At 38.0% G+C, this 25,066-nt stretch overlaps 2 protein-coding genes across 2 annotated transcripts in view; one reads left to right on the top strand and one right to left on the bottom strand.

The window, feature by feature from the left end:
- SH3RF2 (SH3 domain containing ring finger 2) overlaps positions 1-2,735 on the bottom strand; it is a 62,750-nt gene extending 60,015 nt beyond the window's left edge. Inside the window, exons 1-2 of the mRNA XM_053464967.1 lie at positions 2,634-2,735; positions 471-905 (exon numbers count right to left, since the gene is read on the bottom strand). Of these exons, the coding sequence (XP_053320942.1) occupies positions 471-851 (381 nt within the window). The 5' untranslated portion in view covers positions 852-905; positions 2,634-2,735. The remainder of the gene's footprint in view (positions 1-470; positions 906-2,633) is intronic.
- Positions 2,736-18,458: 15,723 nt separating this feature from the next.
- The window catches only part of GRXCR2 (glutaredoxin and cysteine rich domain containing 2), a 6,865-nt gene continuing 257 nt past the window's right edge, over positions 18,459-25,066 (top strand). Inside the window, exons 1-3 of the mRNA XM_053464533.1 lie at positions 18,459-18,872; positions 23,539-23,742; positions 25,047-25,066. The exon at positions 25,047-25,066 is cut by the window's right edge and continues 257 nt beyond it. Of these exons, the coding sequence (XP_053320508.1) occupies positions 18,534-18,872; positions 23,539-23,742; positions 25,047-25,066 (563 nt within the window). The 5' untranslated portion in view covers positions 18,459-18,533. The remainder of the gene's footprint in view (positions 18,873-23,538; positions 23,743-25,046) is intronic.

The raw sequence follows: 25,066 nt of genomic DNA, 5'->3' as shown, positions 1-25,066 counted from the left end.
ACATGGATGAAAGCAGAGAAAAAAAGCTTTAGTATAAAGGCAAAGTATTTTTTGATAGTTAAAATCATTCTAGGAGCCATCAGTGTTCATACATCCACTGTGCTTGGAAATAAAAACCTAGCATTTCTTAGTAATGTTCCAACATTTTCTTATTATCTGCGGCCCTTCGTATTAAAAAAGCTTTCACCGAGGCTTACTAAAAACACCTGTCTGGCAACAATTCAAATTGATTACTTCTTTCACATTAAGCTGCATGGGATGGCTGTTGGTGGTAAAATTATAGATAGAAACAAACCTCTATTAACACCCTTCCTGCTGATCAGCCTAGAAATGATTTTAGGCATTTGGCTGGTTTTATCACATTCTAGCTGGGTACAGAGAGTTAAACTGCACAGATCAACTTCTACATTTATTGTACACAATTTGAATTGTTGAAATATCTTTAGACAAAATAAAGTGATACATCTTACCTCTTCTACAGGCATCCTGGCCTTTGAAAAGAGCCTTTGTGGAGAATCATGGTTTGTCTTGGGTTCTTGGCTCCTCTTGAAGGATTCTTGGGCAACCAGCCCCCCCATTCTTTGAAATGAGTTCCTTCTTGCTATGCTTTGCCTGCCTCTTATGCCATCCAATAGACGCACTAGGAGCAAGTTTGCTGGTAATTCATCAATGTTGCAAAAGACATGGGTCCTGCATTCTGGGCACTGGAGTTCTTTCTTTGCTTTTAATAACCTCTGCAGGCAAGGTTGGCAGAAAGTATGCTGGCATGGCAAAACCTTAGCAGTGGCATCCAATTTTCCAAGACACACGGGGCAATACAACAGGAGATCAAGAACAACTAATTCATCCATATTATCTGAAGAGTCCTGCTGAACCAAAGGAATCAATGTGACATGGTCCACTTACTAAAAAAAACACAAAAACAAGAAATTAAATTTACCAAAATATATAGGTGAAGGTCCAAGATCAGCAACTCTTGTATAAGCCAAGTCAATGAGACAATGCTGAAGGAAAATTATTAAGAAGCAATGCACCATCCGACAGTTTGCAGATGTGTACCTTTGTTACACAGCCCAGATTCAAGTGAGTCATTTCTGATTCACAAACGCAAAAGAATATATAAAATGCTGCTTTAGCATCAAACGGCTGTCAGGATCCAGTAGCTATATCTCACTTAAATCCTAAGACTCAATTGCTAGGTCTGTAGAAAGGTGGTAATTCAGAAAACATTGACCTCAATATCTTTGCATACTAAACACTACATACGATCAATACACTTGAATGCACATTTATACATCATATTTATGTATATGTCCAACATTGGTTGGGAATGAAGAGTACATAATGTTTATAGAAAAAGTGGGATAAATGTTTACTTTGGCGTTTACAGAAACTCTTACAATACACATGGACCTGATACACACACCCTACACACATATCCTAGGTAAACCCTAAAATACACCAAAATGCACTTGATACATATCCAATTCATATTCTGTAAACTGTCCTTCCTACTATCTGTACTTACTCAGTAAATGTTGTCCCATTAGATTGTCCAGAGTATACATTGAAATATACCCTCTTAACTTACCTCCTGGCATCATGGCTGCCATAAATTATTAAGAAATAAGTATTATCATATTATTATTATTATACAAAATTTGGATGGGATGGAAGATTGCCTGTATGTATCAAAACAAGTTCTCCTTCATTAACAGGGTAATTAACTAAGTTGTCACTTATCCTTAAGATTTAAATTACATATAGGGCTATATAACAAACCACAATTCAAAACTCAAGGCACTATCTGGAGATAAATAAACACATTTAATCCATGCCATTATAAAAAGGACCAAACAAGAAAATGAGTTAGTAAATGCTTTCTCTTGGAGGTGAATGAAGAACGTATAAAAAACTTTTGTAGGAAATGTATTGTTAGACTTGTAAATTGTGTGTAACATTTCTTAGTTTAACATGTTGACAGTTGTAATCTTTCTGCTAGAAAATACCATTGGCTCCATCCATTTTGTTTCACATCAACTCCATAATTCATACACACGGTGCTACAGTAGTTCATATGCACCTACATTATGCTTGTAAATATTTAATTCCCGTTTAGTTACATTAGTGTAACTTTCCACTGTCTTCCTACTCATGATCGCGGGATAGTGGGACACAAGGACCCTGGCCTCATTGTCCCAACCAAATCAGGACAGTTGACAGCTATGTCATGGGTATAACAGTAACTCTAAGGGTAGCCAAATGTGGATCATCATTAAGGTTTGCATACTCTTGTAATGAAGATATGTTTTATTTTTAAACATCGTGATACAATTCTCTATACACAATGGTATATTCATAGTCTAAAAACAAAAAACACACTTCAAATCACAATAATGCTTTTCAAGATTATTTGTTATTTGCACACTAGTTTCCGATATTTGGGTAGATGAAACAATTTACAATGCTGCTAGAATTCTACTCCGTGATGAAACTATTGTATCACTACACCTTGTGACATTTTACAAAGTACAATGCCTCAGTTTGTAAATCTATACCTTTAATTCACACATCTTTGCTTAAATAATAAGAGCCAAAGTGACCAAACAATCCCAGCCTTTCATATAACTAACCTTTTGTTTGGAACTTGTGACTTTTACAGCACAAAACTCATAAGAAAAGCCATCTTCTACCAAGCCGCAGTAGCATCGGAAACTTCAGCACACTACTCTCTTAGATCAACCTAGGTAAACACCCCCTTTAACTCTTACCTTTCAAATGTGAGTCATGTGCTTGCTTGCCAAGGAGGAAGTTAAAATGCACACATTAATTCCAATGAACAAAAAGTTACAGGGATTTCAGAAATCTAAGTAACTGAATAATATTAAATTACCTCTAAAGGTAATTGTCATTAAAACAAGTTTCAGCAACACAGTACATGGTTCCTCACCTTACTGTCGGTCAACAAAAAAAATGTAAGCGAGTTACAACACAGTGGATTTGGAAGCAATCAGCAAAAAGCTTCACTCATGTTGGCAATGGAAATGATAAAACTTTAGGTGACATGAAAGGCATTCATTAAGGCAACTTTAACTTTTATTCAACCCGATACAAGTCTCCTATACAATGTGGATAATACCAAACAATGGACTGTTCCTGCTGATTGGACCATTCCAATGGTTGCTATTGGGATACGACCAGAAATTATATTGATAAAAAACAATTTCAACATACTTAGTTAGGATCACGATACAAATATCTACAAGTTGTCTCAAACTGCGCTTTTATTGAGGTCAATGAGGACTTATCTTGAAAGCATAACAAGCACATTTGTATTACTGCCAAACCAAGACAAACCTGTTTTGCAGAAGATGATACTTTGGAACACAAGGTTCTTATGGAAGCATGTTATACAGCCCTTAAGTCATCACTGTCCATGTGTCATGACAATCACCCACAATGTGAAGTTATTTAGTGGATAAAATATTTTTTGCACAATGAAGCTCTGTTGAAGTTGAACAGGCCTGGACTGGGCATCTGACACAATGGGAAAATGCTTGGACCACTGGTTGACCATGCCCCATATTCTCACCTGCTCCAGTGGTAGATCGAGTGTTACAGTGTATGGCTGCCAGCTGTTTTTTCCCAACCACATGCTATGTGAGCATAAAAATGCAACATGCGGCTGCGCATAACCAGCCGTTGACCACACTTGTCATCAGACAACTGCTGGCCTTAAAGTGCCAAGGCTGCCTTGTTTTCATCAGTCTGGCCCTGGTGTTGAACAGGCAGTACCTCCTTACTGGAATATCTGGAATATGACCTCTGATGGTACACAATTTCATGAAGACCAAATAGCTTTACAATGCATTCTTTATAAATTCCTGGTGTCCTTCACTTTTCTAGGGAGCATTTCAATATAATCTCTACAGGTGTATCTCTGTAGAGGTTCATTGTGGCATGTAAATTTTCTTGGCTACCCATTAATCATTGAGTAAAACAAGATAAAGAACAAAAATAATAGCAATAAAAATATAAGCACAAATAAAAGGCACAGTAGCCCTACATGACAGTCAGGTCACATGCTTCAACCCATGTTGGATATACACCACATGCTACACGTTTACCTACAGTGACCTAACTGGATGTGGAAGACGTAGAAGTGTAGCATGCAGCCATGTATATTGAGCAGGCAGCCTCAGTATTACTTTGGCTGCCTAATCGGGCACAAATATTTTCTGCTTGGTGTTGAATTATTGGATACCAGCCCATCACACATATGACTGGAACGTCCAAAATCCAATGTGAACCTAGCTCAGACAGTTAGAAAAGGGTATCTAGATATCCTTTTAGCAAGAGATGTTCAAGGTTTATTTTCCAAAAAAAAAAGTACCAAGTTGCCCAATTTTCATTATCACTCAAGGTTGCATTGGCTTATGTTCTGCATTTGCTCACTAATTTTTCATGAAAATGTCCCTGAAGGAGGCCTGTTGTATCCCTAGATTTGCCTTTTTTAATCTATAACTACAGACAGTAGATTATTGTGTACAAAAAAAGACTCTTACTATATAAGTAATCAAATTCCATGCAAATAACAAATTCATGTAGATAAAATGTATTTTCAGTTGACTTGACTTTAAAATGAAAAACAGAAGTAGTCAACAAGGCGTCACTGGCCTCTAGTGGCAATTGAAACAATGGTTATTGTTACTGTGAACAAAATAGTAACAATGTGATCAAAGTGATTTATTAAATACTGGTTGGTTGGTCAAGGCTGTTGTAAAGGACCACTGTATGTTTAGACTTTGTCAAAGTACAAGTTTCTGAAAACCATGGAAGTGTGCCTCGGCTTCTATCCCTTCTCTGGCTGTTTGCTCCATCCTTACTTCAAATTAATCTTAACATTATTTGAGCAGACTAACATCTTTATGTTTTATGTAATAGTGAGAGCTTAAGGGGTAAGGTTGGATGGTGAATGATCATGTGAGAATGAAAAACTATAGCACATATCAAACCAGAGTGGCCATACAGTACAGTTAAAATATCTTGTAGGACAGCCATGTTTGCTCTGTAGTATACATATGTTTTCCTGCTTCATAGGGGGATGTTGTCATCATAAAGGGGAACCCCCATCATTTTTTAGATTAAATTAAAAGTTTTTTTTAGCTCTGCTGTATAAGTCATGTCAGTTTCTAGCTGTTTTTGCTCTCGCCCCATTGTATATATTTTCAAACCTTTACTTTATTTGCTACCAGCATTTGCTCTACTGCTTCAAGCTATGCTAAGGATACTTAGCATGTAGCTGCTGGACACAGAGATGGATAGATCCTAGCTTTGGACTGTGAGCACCTGTTAGCTCCAGCTGGCTCATTGGGCAAAATAAACCCTGTGTTGTCCACTGAGGTTATTTGTCTGTAGGCGAGGAGAAGGCTATTTTCAGTTGTAATGTAGTTGGCATCCAGATCTGTTGTAACACATAAAGCTCTAACAGGAAAAATGGCAGCTATATGATGACTGGACTGTGTTGGATAATATGCCATATACTGCACATGCACACTAAGCTGTCTCCTTTCTGTTTGCTTTGGCAAAATAAAACCAGTTTTTGTTACAGTGTCACTAACTCTGGTCTCTGGTGGAATCTGTTATAACATCTACATTTCTTTGTATGAAGAGTACAAATAAAATCTAGAGAGATTAATTTACAAACACATGGAAGGTTGAATAACCAATTTATCACACCCTGGAGCTGACACCAGCTATACATTGGGAATAGACTGAGTGGTGTATTAACTAAAACAGGAGTTTGCATGTGAGCTTTAACATTTAAAATTTGAGATTTAAACACATGAATTTATGTATTATAAATGGCCCACTTTCTGCAAGAAGGGCTTAGTAGGCCCTGTATAAGTCATAGTTACTTATGATTCCTGATATAACTATATATACACTATAATAAAGTAACCCTCAATTTCTTGCAGGAGAAACTCTCAGGGGTTGCCCCGTCATTTTACATTATTAATATGCTAAGATGTCAGACTTGCCTATTTCTCTCTACTCTACCAAGTGCATATGGTAGCTTAGTGTTACCTTTAAATTAACATTCTTACCAGAATTTCACCTATGCATTTGCTCTCTTTCTATACTCACTGTCAGTCAACTCTAGCACTGGTTTGAGCACAAGTTCCAGTTGGTTTAATGAGATCCCCTGTATGCTGTATAGAAAGTGCTCCCATTGATTTAAATAGAAGCAATTTCCTACCAGTTATTGGCAGCTGTGCAAAACAAAGGAAGTGGAGGGGGTGATGTGCTACAGCTCTGGTCCTAAAAGTTAGTGTTTGTTTTTTTTTTTTTTTTCCTTCAGCTAATTTTAAAATATGCATTCTTTATTGGTGGGACTGTATGGGTCTGCAGACAATCTGCAGACAATGTATAGTAATATAAACTTTATAAAAGGCAAATTCTGAAAACATAAGGTATATGGAGAACCAGAAACATTCACAGCATTGACTTGACAATTTTAACTTTATACTACACTACTATTTTAAAAATTAAAATTCTCACCAGGTTTATTGACCATCCATCCCAAATGTTGTCAATCATTTCTAGATAAACAAGTTATATGATTTTAATTAGGGCTGTCAATGTACCAGAATCGTCATTTGTAAGTGTCATTCTCGGTTTCTTCACACCTGATGTGGATCTTGCAATATTTAAGCTTAAACTGACAATATCCTCATCATTATCACCTTCAGTGAAATGTGAAAAAAATCAAATTTGAACATAGTTGACAAATATCCTGGATTTTCATAATGTGGGTAGAACATGTTTAAATTATGACAGACCAGGACAAAATATTGGGACCATGGTTACATTTCTAACATGTGTCCCTAGATTTAACTTAAAAATCTGGTTGTTTTCTTTGTATATCACTGTGGACTGTGACGAAACTAAACATTTAACCTTACTGAATAACTATAGACTCAACCTTGTTGAGTTGATGTTGTGAGGTGAAAACCCTCCACAAATCAACAAATTATAATTTATTGGTCACATATAAGTTTTATTGTGTAAAAGGGATATGGAAAAAAATTAATGGAATAGGAGAACACAAGCTGTTATTACCCATGCATCTAAGTAGAGTAAGAAATCAGGACTGCAGAATTAAGTCATCATTCTAATGTCATCCTACGTGGTTTGATTGAAACAGTTGTACTATTCTATGAACAGAAAAAGAGCCAGATTAGGAAAACAGAAACACATCACCTTTCTATAAATAAGTCTGGATTTGTATTGTCACGTTATGTTGTTGATGTCAGCAGTGTTAGTCTTGTAGTGTAAATACAAAAAAATTTGTATTGCCGTTTGTAGTAATACCTTTTTGATCGGACTGTTATACTTGGGACCCAAGAGGTTTTACACCAACTTTAGGGTTTTAAGGTCACAAACTGGAATGGTCTTGCAGCTGAGAGGTCAAGTACTACTTGTGATTTTTGAGCCTCTTCTCTTTGAAGGTACTATGAAGGATTGTATGGGCTAAGTTGTTTAATTACTCAAGCTACAGGTTGGACCAGTGTTGTATAAATATACATGTACATGTAATTAAGTGAATTGCATCGAAGGTTCCTCATACATATATACAGTCGTGTAACAAAGAAACTAGACCCTCCTCGAATTCTATGGTTTTACATATCAGGACATAATAACAACAATCATCTTTTCCTTAGAAGGTCTAAAAAATAGTGTAAAGACAACCTCAGATGAACAACAAAACTGTGTCATGATTTATTCAACAAAAATAAAAACAAAATGGAGAAGCCACGTGTGAAAAACTAAGTGCACACTAACTGCTTTCATAGGAATTACGCTAAGTAGCAGACAGGTTTCCAAACAAGTTAAAACCTATTATTCTGTGGAAAACATTTAAGACAGTTGCCAATCTTCCCGGGAATCGACATCCCAGCAAGTTGTTTTGCAGCCCAGGACCTGGGAAGCTTGCATTTAGTGGAACATGAACTCCTCTGTATACCAAAGTATTCTAGAGTCAAATGTGAGGCCATGTGTCTTAAACAGAATGGATGAAAAAGAAAATAATCAAGGTGTTGCAATGACCCAGTTAAAGTCCAGACTTTAACTCGATTGAAATGCTGTGGTGGGACCTTAAGAGAACACTGCATAAACGAATGCCCGCAAACCTCAATGAACTGAAGCAATGTTGTGAGAGATTGATAAAGTCAAGCAGAAAACAATTACTTCAGGTTTTGTTGCTAAATGTGGTTCTACGAGCTATTGAATCATAAAGTGCACTTAGTTTTTCATGCATGGCTTCTCCATTTTGGCTTGATTTTTGTTGAATAAATCATGACACAATGTAATATGCCACGTGTTGTTGTTCATCTGAGGTTGCATTTCCCTAATTTTTAGACCTGCTAAGCAACAGATGATTGTTGTTATGGCCTAATATGTAAAATCATAGAAGGGTGAACTTTCTTCTTCACACGACTGTACGTACATAGGTAATCTATCAAGAGACTTTCTCAAACACAATGGGCAAAATTTATTATTATTATTTATTGTTTGTGTCTCTCACAAGCCCCTAAAATAATAGCTCCAATTAGAGGATAAGAGGACTAAAGACATGGAATGTTGTTGGGATGCCAGCTAGTACAGCAGTGTATAATTCAAGCCAACATCTGGTTACCATGACAACTAGATAAACGCGAAGAACAATTGCAGTTTATGTTCAACAATGAGTATAGAATCTAATGGCTTTATAAAATTATACACAAACATGCATTTGAAACAATTTACATAATTAATGTCTATATAGTGGAAAATAGAAACTCAAAAAATCAACTGCATTGCTTCTTAACCACAAAAAAACAAAGTTGTAATATATCTTGACTCTTCAGGGTATAATATTGTACTCAAGTCTGGATTACAGGTAAATTCTTAACGATCACAGAACTCAATAGTACAACCAGAACTCTCAAGCACTGAGTAACAAACAAGCAGATACAGATACATAAGGCTTAATGGTTTACTGTTTGTGCTGCAGTTTCACTACATATATCTTTACTCTAGAGCCAATGGAAGACTATTCAGTTATTGGTAGACTGAATTCCTCCCAGTAATTTGAAATAAATAAAATTAAATGATTGAAAATGACAAATGAGAAAGAGATATTGTCCCACAGAAGTCATGACATGGACATTTCCTATTGCAGAAAGCAAGTAGTTTAAATGCAGTACTTTCCCATAGGCATTATAAAGGTAGTTCATTTGGCACTAACATCTAGAATAACTTGTGCATCTGAGATATTTTATTGAGATATCAAAACTTCTAACCACAGCCTGAAGCAGTAATTCTGTAGATTGTTAATATTATGGCATATAGTCCCACTGCGGCACATGAAACAATAATAAGAGTTCGAGGCTACAAGAAACAGTGATACATTTAGTTTTGCCAATTGGAATTAAACATTTTTGTTATGATTGGTAAGTAAGAAGTGAAATACTGGGCATAGACAAAAGGTCAAAACCAACTCGAAAGCTAAACTCCTCAGACAAGCAAGCAGAAAGGCCTTTAGGATATGAATAAAAAGTCTGACAATATCCATCACATAGGAGATTTAAGTATTAAATTTATGTGGTATGGAAATCACCACAAAAAAAGTGCCATAAAGACAAAGCTGATATACCATAGGGGTATTTGCTAACAGTTTTATCACAAGAATGAAGTACATACTTGTATATTGGATTCCATTGCTTGCAGCGTCATATATTATGATTAAACAGGTGATCATTAGAGGAGATGTGCTGAGGGGTAATGATTTTTTTCCATAGTAATCTGTATATTGAAGCATGCATAATCTTATTTATCTGGTACAGTGGTGTCCAACTTTAGAACAGAATAAGAGAATAAGGTTTGGATGAATCAATATTAAAGGGTGACACCAACACAGCTGAGAATGGACAGTGCCTAAGTGATCTGCCCAATCGTCACTAGGGATAGCCCCAAATTTCAGATCACTTCAGTTTTAATGAAGTCCTTGTTAAACGGGATGTTCCATGTAAAAATAATTATTTTTCTTTCTCCATATAATGATATAGTAGAACATTGAACATAAGTGTGTATTTTTTGCCAGTGGCCTTTAGCTGCTAACCTGTTTGTTACCACTGTAGTTGTACTAATTTGAGTTAATTTCCCTGTTCACACACACTCTGAGCTGATTTTTTTATGCAAGTACCAAATGAAGTCCTGAAAGTCATTTTCTCCATAGACTTTCATGAGTCACATTAAGATGGAGACATTCTATTTACCTCAAGACAGCATGATAAGTGTGTTTGTCCAGTAGACTCGACTAAGATAACAGAACTACATACAGATGACTAATATGCTGCTGTCTAAAATCATCTGAAAACAAAGTTTCTCACTCCCTATCTACCCCTTCTCACTCCCCATCTACCCCTTCTCACTCCCTTCTGCCTTATCTACCTCTTCTCACTCCCTGTCTACCTCTTCTCACTTCCTATCTACCTCTTCTCACTCCCCATCTACCCCTTCTCACTCCCTTCTGCCCTATCTACCTCTTCTCACTCCCTATCTACCTCTTCTCAGTCCCTATCTACCTCTTCTCATTCCCTATCTACCCCTTCTCACTATCTACCCTCCCCCTTTGAAGTTCACTTACCTTGTAGAAGTCCAGCGGTGTGCGCGGCTTCACTGCTGAGCGCCGGAACATGACGTCATATTCTGGTGCTCAGCGTGAAATGCCGGCACCGCGACCAAGGCAGAGGCGCCGAACGGTTGCTGAAAACGTATTCACAGCATGATGTAGGGGGCCCCTTCTGCCCCGCCAACACCACTGTTCTGATCTGCTGTGTGCTTGTTCCCATCCTAAGTAATTAGAAGACTAAATACAATTACCTGTCTCAGAGGGCATCAAATCAGTTACCGAAGTCAGTCAATAGGTCTATAAATCCCCAGAACTTCAATGATACTGTCACCTGTAATGCAGTGAAACAGGTGTTACAAATGTATCAAGCTTCCAGTGTCAATTCACATATTACATATACACAGAACAGGACATTATAGTATTCATTTTTAAAGAAATATCATAATACATACTGCAATTATACAACATATACTACTGTTTATTTGGAGATAAATATCTTTAGCATTTTTGGCACCTCTTTGATTTTCCTTTTCAATAAGCAAACATACAGCAGCTCCTGGCTCAAGTACTTCACATACCACACCTCTGAGATATTTGCTTGGCTTCTCCACCCTGTTTTTTTAGCCGGCCAGGTTTCAAGGCTCTAACTGGCTAAGCATGGGTCATTAAAGGAACTGAATGACACCAAGATCCTCTAAGTTTTCAATATAATATCCTTAAATACATGACCAACTAGATATAGTGGAGGCTGGAATTCAGAAGAACAGCATCATGTACCTGTTTCTCAAGAAATGGATACGGTACCACCAACTGTACTAATTTGGATTTCAGAAGTGATATATATATAGACCCGCAAGTGTTGGGTTTCTTGAGGTACCATAAACTAAAGCTTAACAATGCTTTAACAAAGTGAAATATCATAATGAAAACAGTGTGATATCAGCAATAATAGAATGGTGAAAAAACTCATTGGAATGTTGATTCATTGTTCATATATATATATATATATATATATATATATATTGCATACTTTCTCACCGAAAAAAGTTTCTTAAAATGAGTTTAAAAAAACCCTGTTATACAATCCTATAGTCTGGGTGTAGAAGGCGACATCTCTAGTTGTTTTCGTACAGATAAAATATTGTTTTTGATTTGGTGTTGTTCCTGGCAGATTCGTGAAAACTGTTGTTTATCATTGCTGAAATATGTTTTTGCTTGTCTGGCTTTATAATACGTAAATGGCAAGTCTAGGCATTACATACCTACCACCGCCTCCAACTTGAGTTAAAATGTTGCACAATAACATTACTAATAAATAAATGCAATCAATAACCAGTTATATGCGAGCCTAACAAAATCTGATTTTGTTTCCAATACACATATGTACAATTGTAATCATGCTCTAATTTAAAGTATAAAACCTATAACTAAAATATATTAATCCTTTGTTTTCAATACCCCTATCACACTTATAAGTTCCTTCTCCCCCACCTTCTAGTTCTTGTTTTAAATGACACCCACTTGACCCTAATTCAAATAATATATCTTTTTATGTGTAAGGAAGTAGTTCAGCCATTGCATTGGTTACCATGGGGATAAGACAACCTTTTAAAACTTTCAATCAGAATCACTTTTCATATACAACCCATATTGTCAATGTGTGAATCATATTCTACTTTGTCTGGGTAAATCATTGTCCCTTGCATGTACATATTAACCTTTAACCAATAAATAAAGAAACCACATACACAGTTTTTATAAATTGGATATAAATGGCCGTAGCTTTATTTAGAGGGTATAAGAGGCATTAACAAAACATTTACCATTTAACGTAATAACAAACAATTAAATATCTATATATAACACCAGATACAATCCGCCCTTCCTAAGTCAGATTGTGTAACCACCAAACCTCTGTCCACCACAAAACAGAGGCGACCTTTACCCCTATAACACTACGACAATATAACATATATTTGTATTTATAAGGGGGGGAGGGTGAGATGCTCGTTCAGCAGCAGCTTTCCGAAAATGTTAAGTGAGGTAAGATAACCGCCCTGCGCGCTGCTTATTTGTTCGATTCAAAATTGTCTCGCGCTGCGAACCCAGCTGATTACACCAATCAGCTGCGCTCATTTTCCCACCGCAAAGAACGCTCGCGCCACAGCACCGCTGATCAACCAATCAGCCGCGCTACCTGGCCTATCTGCCTAACAACATGAAGCTGACCCAGCCCGCCAAAACCTGAATGCCCTAACCTCCCTGACGTTTGAATGACCCCTATATCTGACTAATGTCCAGCAACGGACAATTAGTGTGCCGCTTAGGCAGCTTGCACTTTCAATTCTTTTATCTGAATGAAAAATCATATATTGAAATATGTATCCTTGTCAATAAACACAAAGTGTGCTAGCATTGGTACAGCCATAGAAGCAGCTGTACGTTTGTATTTGTATTAATATCCCAGCTTCAGCAATAAGGGAATATGTATAGGCATTTATTATTCCCATCAGAGGCAAGCCCAGGAAAAGATCCAATAATATAGGCTCAAAATATAGGTTCATAATACCGTATTCAAAAAACATTTAAGGCATACATTTTGGGGATTCCTTCACACTATATGGTCATATATTGCTTGGACCGCCATTACGTCAAAGTAACCCAAGGTTGTTGAGTCCTCTCTAATGTTTCATGGCTATATTGCTTACCAAGCTCATATTGCTTGTATTCTGGGCATGCACTGGATTCTTGGTTTGTTTTATATACTTGTTGGTCATTATTATGTTAGCAGCTACCCAGGAATCAGATTTTGTGTGCCTCTAAAGAGCCCCAACCAAGGAAAAGTCACATCTGAGCACAGAAAAGGCACAGAGATGGTGTTTTAAGAACGTGTTAGTATTACTCTGGTGGCTTTGTTGAATACAAAAGAAGGAAAAAGAAATTGTGAAGAAAAGGAACTTTGGCCAGCTAGCTAAATCTTTAAATCAAAGCATCCCAGGCGCTGTTCAAGTGAAACTTTGAGCTGCCTATAACGGAGCTTCAGAAATAATCCAGTTTACTTGTTGATGTATGTATTTAAACTTTATTAAAATATATAATAAGTATAATACAATTTGAAATTACCTAAACGTAGGCTGTTCAAGGTCAGGATATATACATGGCGTACTGTAGCATATTCTTATTAAATTCTTCTCTTGTGTTTGTATTCTTCTGCTGTTTGCAGATAGTTTAGTACACATTTCAGTACCCAGTTGGCATATGTGTTCTCAAAAACAGGATATACTGACTGCCTTTTGGAGAGGGATTGCCCATGGGTGAGGTGAATTCACAACTAGGTATGAATCAGAATTCCCAGGAACCATTATTTTGAAAATGAACCTGGCATCGCCAGAAATATTCAGACGGATTAACTACACAAAAACATATTTCAAGGAATGTGTGCTAATTCCAGCTAATGGCCTTACTGTACAACATGTTCTGGTAAGCGTTCTCTTCTTAATTAGTAAAGGGAATTAACTTAGCGAGACTGAAGCAGTCACTTTGTCTATGCCTCAGGCTTCGCAATTAGATAGCAAGTGTAGAAGTTATGCCTCGGTGCTACAGGCTGCAGAACAATGCGGGATGCTTTTGGGAAACTCTAACCAAAAAATTAATAAAGGATTATTTACCTTAAATAAGTGTGTTATCTTGCCTGTAGTCATTTATTTTGTCCTACGGGATCCCTAACTTTAATCATTATTCTGTTGAGAAACAAGTCGCAATACATGAGACAGGAGAAAGTAGGTTGAATTCAGAATAGCCATCGAGCGGGTAGATTTCTTTTTTTCTCTCCATTTAACCCGTAAATAATAAGGGTTTGTGAAAGAACATGTCTGGTGGGCAAATTGTTTTCTACCATGTTGCACTACCATAGCTGCCAAAAGGAACTGAGGCTTTTTGTTACTTTGAGAACCTTTAATACCGAAAAAAGGTTTAAAATGTTTTTACTATTTAGAACGAAAACTGTTGATTTTATTTACACAATTTAATTCCCAAACACAAATTGTTATGTAGACTATATAGGCATTATTGTGAGTTGAAGGGCTGTAGAACACTGTGATGCGCTCTTATCTACCAAACATGATGGGGATCAGCGGAGAGCGTTAAGTTTCTTGTTGGGAACCTACAGAGTACGGTTAAATATAAAAGATGAATAGCAAACTATGACCTGGCCATCATGCCACATCTGACTTGTGCTGAGTTTTGTTACTGTTGTTCTCAACTCAATCTCTTATTTCCCTGTGCCAACCTCTTTCTATTTCTTAGATGGAGGGACTTATAGGAAGGACTTATAGGAAGGACTTATAGACTAGGTACCATTAGATACAAGTGATACAGAAAACCCTTCCGCCGACAAAGCCTTTGCAGACCATTCCCAATATGAACAATATTATTGGTCAATAGTACATGCTTCCTCATTTTGCCCACAGCCTTGCCTCAGGTGGAAAGAAATATCCCACTCTAGTTCAGTTTCCTGTCATGTGACTTAACACTGAGAAGAAAAAGGCAAAACCGTGACTAGATTACAAGATGCAGTCTACGACTATATGCAGAGCTACCTTGAAGTTGTAATTATCATAGGCGTAAAATATCAGAGTTTTATATTTTAGTTCTTCAATAGTAAGTCAAGTTTAATTTAAAACGCATAGTCATTAGAAGATTTTTTATCCATTTTAGTCATTGTACAGATATTTTAATCTTCAGCCTGGATTAATATTTTTTTTCTGTGAAGTAAATATAAATATGTTTCAATAGTCTAACACATGATGAAAAAAAACAAACATTCTAATTATTATATTTTGGCTCAAATATTTAATCCCTGCAAACCCCAACGAGATTGATTTATTAAGGTGACTTCCTGCTAAATGAAGCGTGATAAATTATTCTTATATACTAAGTAATCACTGGGATAACACATCACTGATTAGATGAACTGTGAATACTCATTACATTTCTCAGTTGACATTTGGTAAATTATTTCATGCAACACTAATGTTTCGGTAAAAGAGTACATATAATTAATGGGGCATTATCTTTATTTTGATTATTTGGTTATTAAAGTTTACAAATAGAGTAGATTGATTCAGACCTATACAGTATAAAGTACTTAGTAAATGATTTCCGATTGGCTATTTTATAATTGTATTACGGTACTATTTATAAAGTACCAATGAAACACTCTACTGTATGAGATAAAAGGCAAAAAAGGCCACATTTATAAGAGCTCACAGTCTAAAAGGTGACTGAACATATATGGGACAGAGGAATTTTGGCAGTGTGATAGCATATGATGATTTCTAGAATGTACTGACGATGATAAACTGACCTTTTACCTCAAGCCATGTGTCTCACTTTGTCAGGATAATCTAAAAGTCTTTGAAAGATCCAGACTTCACAAATAAATAAATAAAAAAACAAGCTTGGCGAGACAGTGGTCTTAGGGATACATGAAATCATTGCAAACCATAAACATTCACTATCTATAACAAACAGTTATAAGCGTTGTGTGGTTTTGTAAGAGTAGGATGCTACTTTTTTGAATCCCAAGGGAACTTGTGTTTCACTCTCATTGAGTGAAGATTAGTCTCTATGATGCAAATAGTAGGATCCCCAGTCTTATAGCCTATGTCTCTCCACTCTCTGACCAAGGGTTATTTGAACAAATGCCCTATCACCTTTTTAAAGGGTCAACCCAACCATAATATGCACTTTAAGGCAAATGGTAGCTGACTGTCACCTTTAAATTAACATTTTTTAAATCTTTTTTGAAGCCCAAGGTACTTGTGCTTCTCCATTCACCATGTTTATATCTGTGGATAGGTGCTCTAAAAGTGATAAGATCCCCAGTCTTCCTTTACTGGGGCCACAACAACCATTCCTTCCCTCAAAGCAGGAGGCCTAAAGGAGGGACGGACCTTCTAGGATTCCCCTTCAATTAGGCCCATATTTAAATAAGTGATATAATACCTTTTTAGCTCTGCCTTGTAAACTTCCATAATGTTTCCATAAACTTCCATAATGGTGTGGGGGCAGACCTTACAACACCTGTTGAACACAAGGGATTACTACGCTTGATCCTTTTTTGGATCACCAAAATAAGAGGGCATTGATGTTTGAGGAGGTTGTAGCATATGAATAAGAGTCCACTCACCCCAAATGGACTCTTGCTGTCAGATAATATCAGATAATAACCCCTTGTCTTTCGCCTGGTATGATATTATTATTATTGAAATTGATCCCGCAGTAGTGGAGGTCATTGTGGCCAAGCAGGGGGCCTGGTCTCACTGTTCTCTCAGATAAGAGAGCAAGGTAGCCAGGCCTCTTAACCCGATCTGGCCTGGTAAACTTGCACCGGCTGTACCCCACTGATGGCGGCCCTGTAGCTAATATAGCAACTTATAAATGTATAGCAGTTGGCATGTATATAGACATGGCAATTAAAATTGTACATCATGCTTATTTTTCCCTGGTCCATTTACATAAAACTGTCTGGTGTCTTAAGTGTAGGGAAGAAGGTGCAGATTTACTTCAGTGCTTTTGTGTCATCTACTATTTCTGTTGCCAATTGGGTTTGCCACTACAGACCATCACTCCAGGTTTGGCAATATTGGGTAACAAGATCGTTTTTAGGATACGTGTGGCGGCAGCTAAAAAACCGGAATAGCATCAGTGGTTTGAGGAACTGCCACGGACATTAGATCTCCTGAAATCAAAATGAATGTGACTATTGAGGAAGGATTGGCTGGAGGGCAGTCTAGATAAAGAAAAAAGGAAAGAAAAGGTCTGGTTAGGGTTTATTAACTTACTCCCAGACAAGCTCAAAATACAAATCAGAAACGCGTTTCAGTACACAGAATGGTATTGTCAGCGAGCAATAATGAATAACCCTCCGGCGAGGCATAGGACACATCCACATTCATAATATATGGTTAGGAGACACAAAGCATGAGACGGTATGGCATGACAAAAGACAGGAAACACTGAGTTAATAAGACTAAGGATTTTTTTGGTTCTTGCTTTATTGTGTTTATTGTATTGAATGTTAAAAAGGTCTACCACTGAAGACATCAGCTAAAAGGAGGATGGTGTGTTTCATCCACACATAACTGGCCTATACATCTACTCTTACACTTGGATTGAAGAAGATCTGCAAGTGAAAAGAAAGGGACAGTAAATGTTATGGGACTATTGAACAAACTGTAGGTCGCAACATACCCCCTTTCCTTATGTGACATGGTTTAAAGAGGCTTAAGACATAAATCATACTTTATACCTAGGAGATATCTTGAATGTATTTCTTTTCATGTTTTGTGTGTAAAAAACACTATCCTAAATAAAACTAATTTTAAAAAATAAACTAAAATAAGTGGTATAGTAACACATTTCATAGGGATGTGTTGATGTGTGTCCCAAACACGCATTTGCAAGTAATCAAGTTATGTGATTTTGAATTAGGACTTTTTGGAAAAAGGGTTAACACGTTTTTAGTTTAATTTTATCTTTGCCCTGTTGGTTTTGTATTGTGTGGAAACTGAGACGTTCTCTGTCTAAAGGAAACGGAGGTATAGGTGCTGTTCTAGTCATCAGATATATTCCATTACTTCTTTCAGAAGTATTGATTAATACTTAATAAGGTGGTGTTGATTCTGCTGTTATATGAGAGGATCCTAAGGCTTTTCTGAATTATTTATCACTTACAGGGACAAATGAAGACAGAGTACAGGAGAACCTCATACTCTGCTGTAGCTGCATAGAAATATATATGTATGTATAGTATAACAAATTTAACCTACAAGAACCACATATAACCTTTTTTTCTATGGAGGAACTTCAGCGAAAGTTAAGCCAAAGACATGAGGAAAGACCAAGGAAAGTGAGATTCAAAATATCATCTGCGTACAGCGGTCGAGTTCTAAAACAGGTCTTTGAAGACGGGCATGAACTTGAGTTACCAGAAGAGGAATATCCCCATAGTTTCTTACATGACAATTTTGAGGCCAGAACATCGGAACATTGCTACAGCCAAGGAGAAGTCCATCATCCATTCTATCCAACCACTCATCTGACAGCACACAGAATAAGTGTGTTTAGAGATGGTACCTCCTATAGACTGGCTAGTGATCCACTGTTCACTGACTGCCACGGGATTGACAAGAACGTGAGTAATGAAAAATATACATGCCATGGCAGGGTTAACCACTATCCTGATTTTATTAAAAATCATGTTGATACTATACATTCAATAATAAGTTATTCTATATGAATGATTATTTTGTAAAATGTATAAAAATAGATGAGTATTTCTAAAATTGACCAAAATATTTCATTCATTTAAAAAAATATTTTCAAGAGTACTTCTTTGCTCTAATTCTTGCATGTATCTGTGCACTTTTAGGCAAATACACGACTGTAACACACAACAGGACAATTAGCAAAATATAAAAGTATTCCCCATTGGCTGAAAAATTCAGCACATGCCATTCCAAATCATTTACATTATGTCTGCAACATCTTAATCACATTAAGTGGGTGACTTTGAATTGCAGTGTTTTTAACATTTTTATTGTACTGCTTGTTAATTGGGTTAGTCACAACACATAATCTCACTGCTTTTACAGTAAGAGAGGTAGATATATTGACCCATAATATACCAACTATAATATTTATAAAGAGGTTTTCAAAAATCGTAGAAAGTACATGCATCAAGTTTACCATAAACAATGTGGTAGTGGGTAAGGTAAACTTGATAGAATGGTGGGCTACATTAGGCTTTGCAATACATTTTGCTTACGTCAAAGTTCAAGGCAGAAATATTTACGCAAGATAAGTCATATATTATTGTCATATTACTCCTTTGATTGAATACAATTCCTTCGGATCCACTAAAGCATATGGATTATTACTTATCAAGCTGCAGTTCTAGTGATGTTATTTGGTAAAATCCTTGTTCTTGTGTCAGAGTTTTTGCTGACCTACATGACACAAAATTGCCACCCAAAGTACCCTCCCTACTTTCCCTCTCCCACCCCAATACCTTTTTACCCCCTCGTTATTGCCTACCTTTGTTGGCTCAGTAGAGGGGTCTCCTGGTGAGAGGTAAATGTTAGCCATTAATAGGAAAAATTATATGGCCATGGCGGTAGTAGCCATCAGACCAGCATGCATCTGTGCAACATGACAAATTTAGTTTACAATAGCTAGGATGGTAAAGATCAGCCACAACTACCCCGGTCTACAATTTATAGTGTTCAGTCAGTACTGGCTAACTGTTTATCATGGGAGCTGCAGTCAACAACAAAAAAGTTATGGTGTAGTGGAAGCAGATGCACTGATGTCAACTAACCTCTGTGGAGCTTGCACATTGTGGGTGGACATTCTCTTTTCCTGCCCAGTTTCCTGCTTCCCCTGATCGGGAAAATAAATTGTCCTCATGCAGTGTGTGGGCGTCACAGTGGTCAACTGTGGGACTACATAAGGTTGCTTTCGGGCCATATCAGCGCGGCCCCAGGTCTGCTCAGCCGGCCCCAGAGATATCTGCAGGCAAGGTAAGGGGGTAAGGGAAGTTGAACATGTGGATAAATGAGTGAGTGAATGAATGTAGGCTGTTTAGGGGCAGAGGCGGCACAAGCAGGCTGTTTCATGGGTAAAGGTGGCACAGGCGGTTGTTTTAGTGGCAGAGGTGGCATATCCAGACTGCTTAGGGGCAGAGATGGCACAGGCAGGCTGTTAAGGGGCAGAGGTGGCACAGTGTGAGGAACCAGGTAAGCAGGTCGGGTAGGAGCCCAGTCGCAGGGGATACTTGGGGTTTTGTCTGTTTGCATAGATGCATTTTAGCTGAGGGATGACACAGCCAGGTGCAAAGAAAGACACCACAGGCAAAATATTATGATACAGTCTGTATTGAGGAAGATGACAGGACAAACAAGTATAGATAAGAAGTCTCTTGGCAGGAAGCCCAATGGAGGGGCGCACAGCAGGAAGCCCACTGGAGGGGCGCACGGCAGGAAGCCCACTGGAGGGGCCCACGGCAGGAAGCCCTCTGGAGGGGCCCATGGCAGGAAGCCCAATGGCTGGGCACAGGGCAGGAAGCCTAATTGCAGGGGTACATGTACAGGGCCAGAGCAAAGTGGTCCTCACATGATAATGCCAAGGCCCTGACTGAAGGGCAGGTTTATATAGGCAGGGTAATCCATGTAACAAGGCCCAGCTGCTAGTGATAATGAGGTCTGGGTGCTCCAGAGAGAGAAGGGCAGCCACTAGTGGTTGTAGAACAACCTGAGCATAGCAAAGTTTTGAATACTCCCGGCTGAGGAGGGTGGAACCTGACACACAAGCAGGCTGTTTCAGTAGCAGAGGTGGCACAGGCAGGCTGTTTCAGAGGTAGAGGTGGCACATGCAGGATGTTTCAGGTGCAGAGATTGTGAAGCAGAGTTGGCACAAGAAGGCTGTTTCAGAGGCAGAGACAGCACAGACAAGCTGTTTCAGGTGCAGAGGTGGAACAGGCAGGCTGTTTAAGGGCAAATATGGCACAGGCAGGCTGTTATTTAGAGGACAGAGATGGCACAGGCAAACTGTTTAGGAGACAAATAGGGGGCACTGATAAGCTGCTTTAAGGGAAATGATGGCACAGACATTTTTAGGAGAACAGGTGGCACAGACAAACTGGGTGCAAAGGTGGCACAGACAAGCTGTTTGGGTGCAAAGGTGGCAAAGACAAGCTGTTTGGGGCAAATGTGGCACTGTGAGATATGTTGCTTGTGAAGCTGGGGTGCCCTGGGGACCTGTGGTTTATAGTTATGCTCCTGGTGTAGCATGTGGACACATGAGCTTGACCATGCAATATACCGTATTTGCTCGATTATAAGACAATTTTTTTTTCAGACTATGAGACGACTAAGTCTCCTGTCTCAACCCCCCCGCCCCACTTAACGGTACTTCAGCGTGTAGATGTCTACGCGATTCTCGTAGACAACTTCCGCTGCAGCCGGAAGGAGGTGTGGCTAGCAACGGGGGTTGTCTGCGTACATCGCGCAGACCTTCCCCGGCTGTCAAAGATCAGAGTTCCCCGCACCGGCTCCGGGAACTCTGATCTCTGACATCCGGGGAATGTCTGCGCGATGCACGCAGACAACCCCTGCTGCTAGCCATGCCTCCTTCCGGCTGCAGCGTGAGTCTACACGCTGCCCCAGCTACATGACAGGAGACTCAGAAGTACCGGTAAGTGGGGTGGGGGGGTGTTAAATGGGGGGCATAAGGCATTTCTGGAGGCAGGGTGCTCTGTGAAATGCCTTTTAACCCCCTTAATGCCACTCTGCCTCCAGAAATGCCTTTTTAACCCTCTATACGCCACTCTGCCTCTTGAAATGCCTTAAACCTCCCTATATGCCACTCTTCCCCATAATATGCCTTTTAACCCTCTAAGTGCCAGAGTGGCATATAGGGTTAAAAGGCATATCATGGGGCACAGTGGCATATAGGGTTAAAAGGCATATCATGGGGCACAGTGGCATTTAGAGTGTTAAAAGGCATATCATGGGGCACAGTGGCATTTAGAGGGTTAAAAGGCATATCATGGGGCACAGTGGCATATAGGGGGTATAAGGCATTTCTGGGGCAGATGTGCATAACTGGGGGGCAGGTTGGAAAATAGAAGGAAATAAAACCAAAATATTTTTCTCAATCATAGCTTTTATTAAAAAAATAGTTTAAATGAATTAACATTTACTGGTAAAACTTTTTTCCTATAGAGTCGTCCTTATATTCAGGCTTTTTCTTTTTTTCTTAAATTAATATTAAGATTTGGGGGGTTGTCTTATAATCAGGGTCGTCTTATAATCGAGCAAATACGGTAATATACAGTATATGGCTGGTGTCCAAGCATTTCCTGTGCTGTTTTTCATTTCCAGCCTGGCCCTGTTTGTACTGTAGACTTAGTGTACCCCCACAGCTCAATCTATAGTAACTAGCTAGTATACCGATAGCAATCGACTTTTCTTGACTGGATGTTGCAGTCAAGAAAAGTTAATGTTATGTAGTATAGCTCAGCAAATATTCTTGAGTGTTACAAAAAAAAGGGTAGTTATAGGGTAGCTAAAAAGGGACATAAAGGCTTGGAACCAAAATTAGACAGTTGTGGTAACATTTGGCACTCAAAGTGCTGTTATTACATTTCTCATGATGTTCAGCCAACCAATTGGATAGCTGAGGATCATGAGATGTGCATTCCACAGATACTGCAGTACCAAACCATAATGATATAAAAAGCTTACTTTCTCATGATGCTTAACATACTAGACTGGCTGAGAGTCATGGGAAATGTAGTCTTTAACTGCTGGAGTATTAACAAGCTCTAGTAATACATATTTTCAATAAACTACCTTGCATCTGCAACCACTCTGACGGCATGGGGTGTACAGAATTAAATAAAAAGCTTTTGTTGCTGCACTCCCCTGACTACTGGGTGTTTTTTCTGCTTTCTATTTCTTTTTAACATACTCTTAATGGCCTACTATTACTCCCTCCCCTGCTGCTGCTCCAGTAAGCCTCTTTGAATTTCCAGGGGGGAGGGCAAGGTGTCCCCTCTTGCCCCCACCGCTCTGGACGCCAAAGATTGTTATCATTATTATTTCCTTAGTATATTTGCCAAAGTTGTTGCTTTTTAGGGTTTTCTTTTCCACTTCTCTTTCTTTTCTCTTTCCCATTCTCAAAAGGGCTCTCCTCTTTTGACTTTACGCTCTATGTTTTGGGGCAATGAGGCAGAAGCTCAGGGACTGCTTTTATAGCTGTATGTACCTGAAATATGTACTCACTTCTTTATTTTCCAGAGCTCCAGCATTATCGATTTTAACAAAATTATAATCTACACCAGTAATTTAAAGATTATAAGAACCCCGATAAACAAAACAGATATTTCTGAAAACTCCAAATACCCCCACATTGAAGGAAAGAGAACCATAAGAGAAAGAGAATCATGTTTAACAACGGATGATGAATGCACTATTTCTTCAGCCTATATGCAGAATGCAAAGGTAAACCACATAAATGTTTTAATGTACACGCTCTTCTTTAACGAGGGAACAAATAGTGTGTTATCTGCACTAAGTTATATTTATGTTTCCTGTTAAACAAATAATTGTAGACTTTTTACTATGACAATAATAGTGATATGTGGCCATCTTGCTATATTCCGCTTTTGTATCCGACTATAGCAATTAACCAACAATTACATCAGATTTTTTTATTCTAAGCAATGTAGTTTATCATGTCTTTGGATTACTATGCATCTGTAGGTAATGTTTCATTTTTTTATGGTTATTTACAATATTAATATTAATCTCTGTAATGTTTTTTAAACTGCATTTATTAAAAAACAAAGCAAAACAGTTTTGTGTTTGTTTAGGGATTAAGGAGAATGAAAACGTGAATGTGAGAAGTATAATCCAATATTAACTACAAGCACATAACACTTTAATCCACGTATGACCTTATAAACTAATAATCAGGTGGGTTTAGTAGCAAGATCAGAGGGAGGCAACTCTACCTATGGGGTGTTTAGCATCGAGCCTCCTCTCCAAAATAAGTGAGCAAGGAACAGAGCCACAAGTCACCATTAATACAGACTGTCAGAGTGCTGGTTTTAGTGACTATAGTGAGATTTTATACTCTGGCCATCACACTGATGAACTGGTGATTGCTAAATACTTACTATTAATACACACTTTGCATACCCTATAGTGATAGAACATTATGTTAAAACATTATGCATTGAGACAAATCTTACATGTTCAAAAACTTGTGACTTGAATCATTATAAATTTCCTTAGCCAACCAATCCATCAATAACATCCATCCTGGACATATCCACTTCTCCAGCCTCAGTGACCAACTGTGCAGGTTCATCATAATGAAATACATTCATACTGCACATCCCTTCAACACTTTTTTCTTAGTGCCGTGACTTTCCTGCACTCACCTCACTTTAGCATGTGAGCTGTCATGATAAGAGCCCTCATTAGCTATTATTTTTTGTAATATAAATGTTTGGCAACTTCCTTGTACTTTCACATAATTGCAAAGTGTGCCTAAATGTGGTAGTACCTATAAATTAATCAATTCTTATTTTACATCAAAAACACATTTTTCAGGCAACCAGGTAAGCAACTAAGGTATGCCTCATCACCTTCTCAGTAGTTCTCAGCTCCTGATGTATCTGTATGTATTAATCTACATTTGTTATGTATGTTAACTTACCCAATTAGATTGTACAATGTAATGTGTTTAAGCTTAATAAATAAAAGGTAATAATAATGATACTCCTCTTTGTGTGTTTCAGGATGGTGCAATCCATCAGTG

The sequence above is a fragment of the Spea bombifrons genome, chromosome 4, assembly GCF_027358695.1.
Source record: "Spea bombifrons isolate aSpeBom1 chromosome 4, aSpeBom1.2.pri, whole genome shotgun sequence".
NCBI classification, from domain to species: domain Eukaryota; kingdom Metazoa; phylum Chordata; class Amphibia; order Anura; family Pelobatidae; genus Spea; species Spea bombifrons.
The sequence above is the reverse complement of the archived record's forward strand: the minus strand, read 5'-3'. Positions and strand labels throughout refer to the sequence as shown.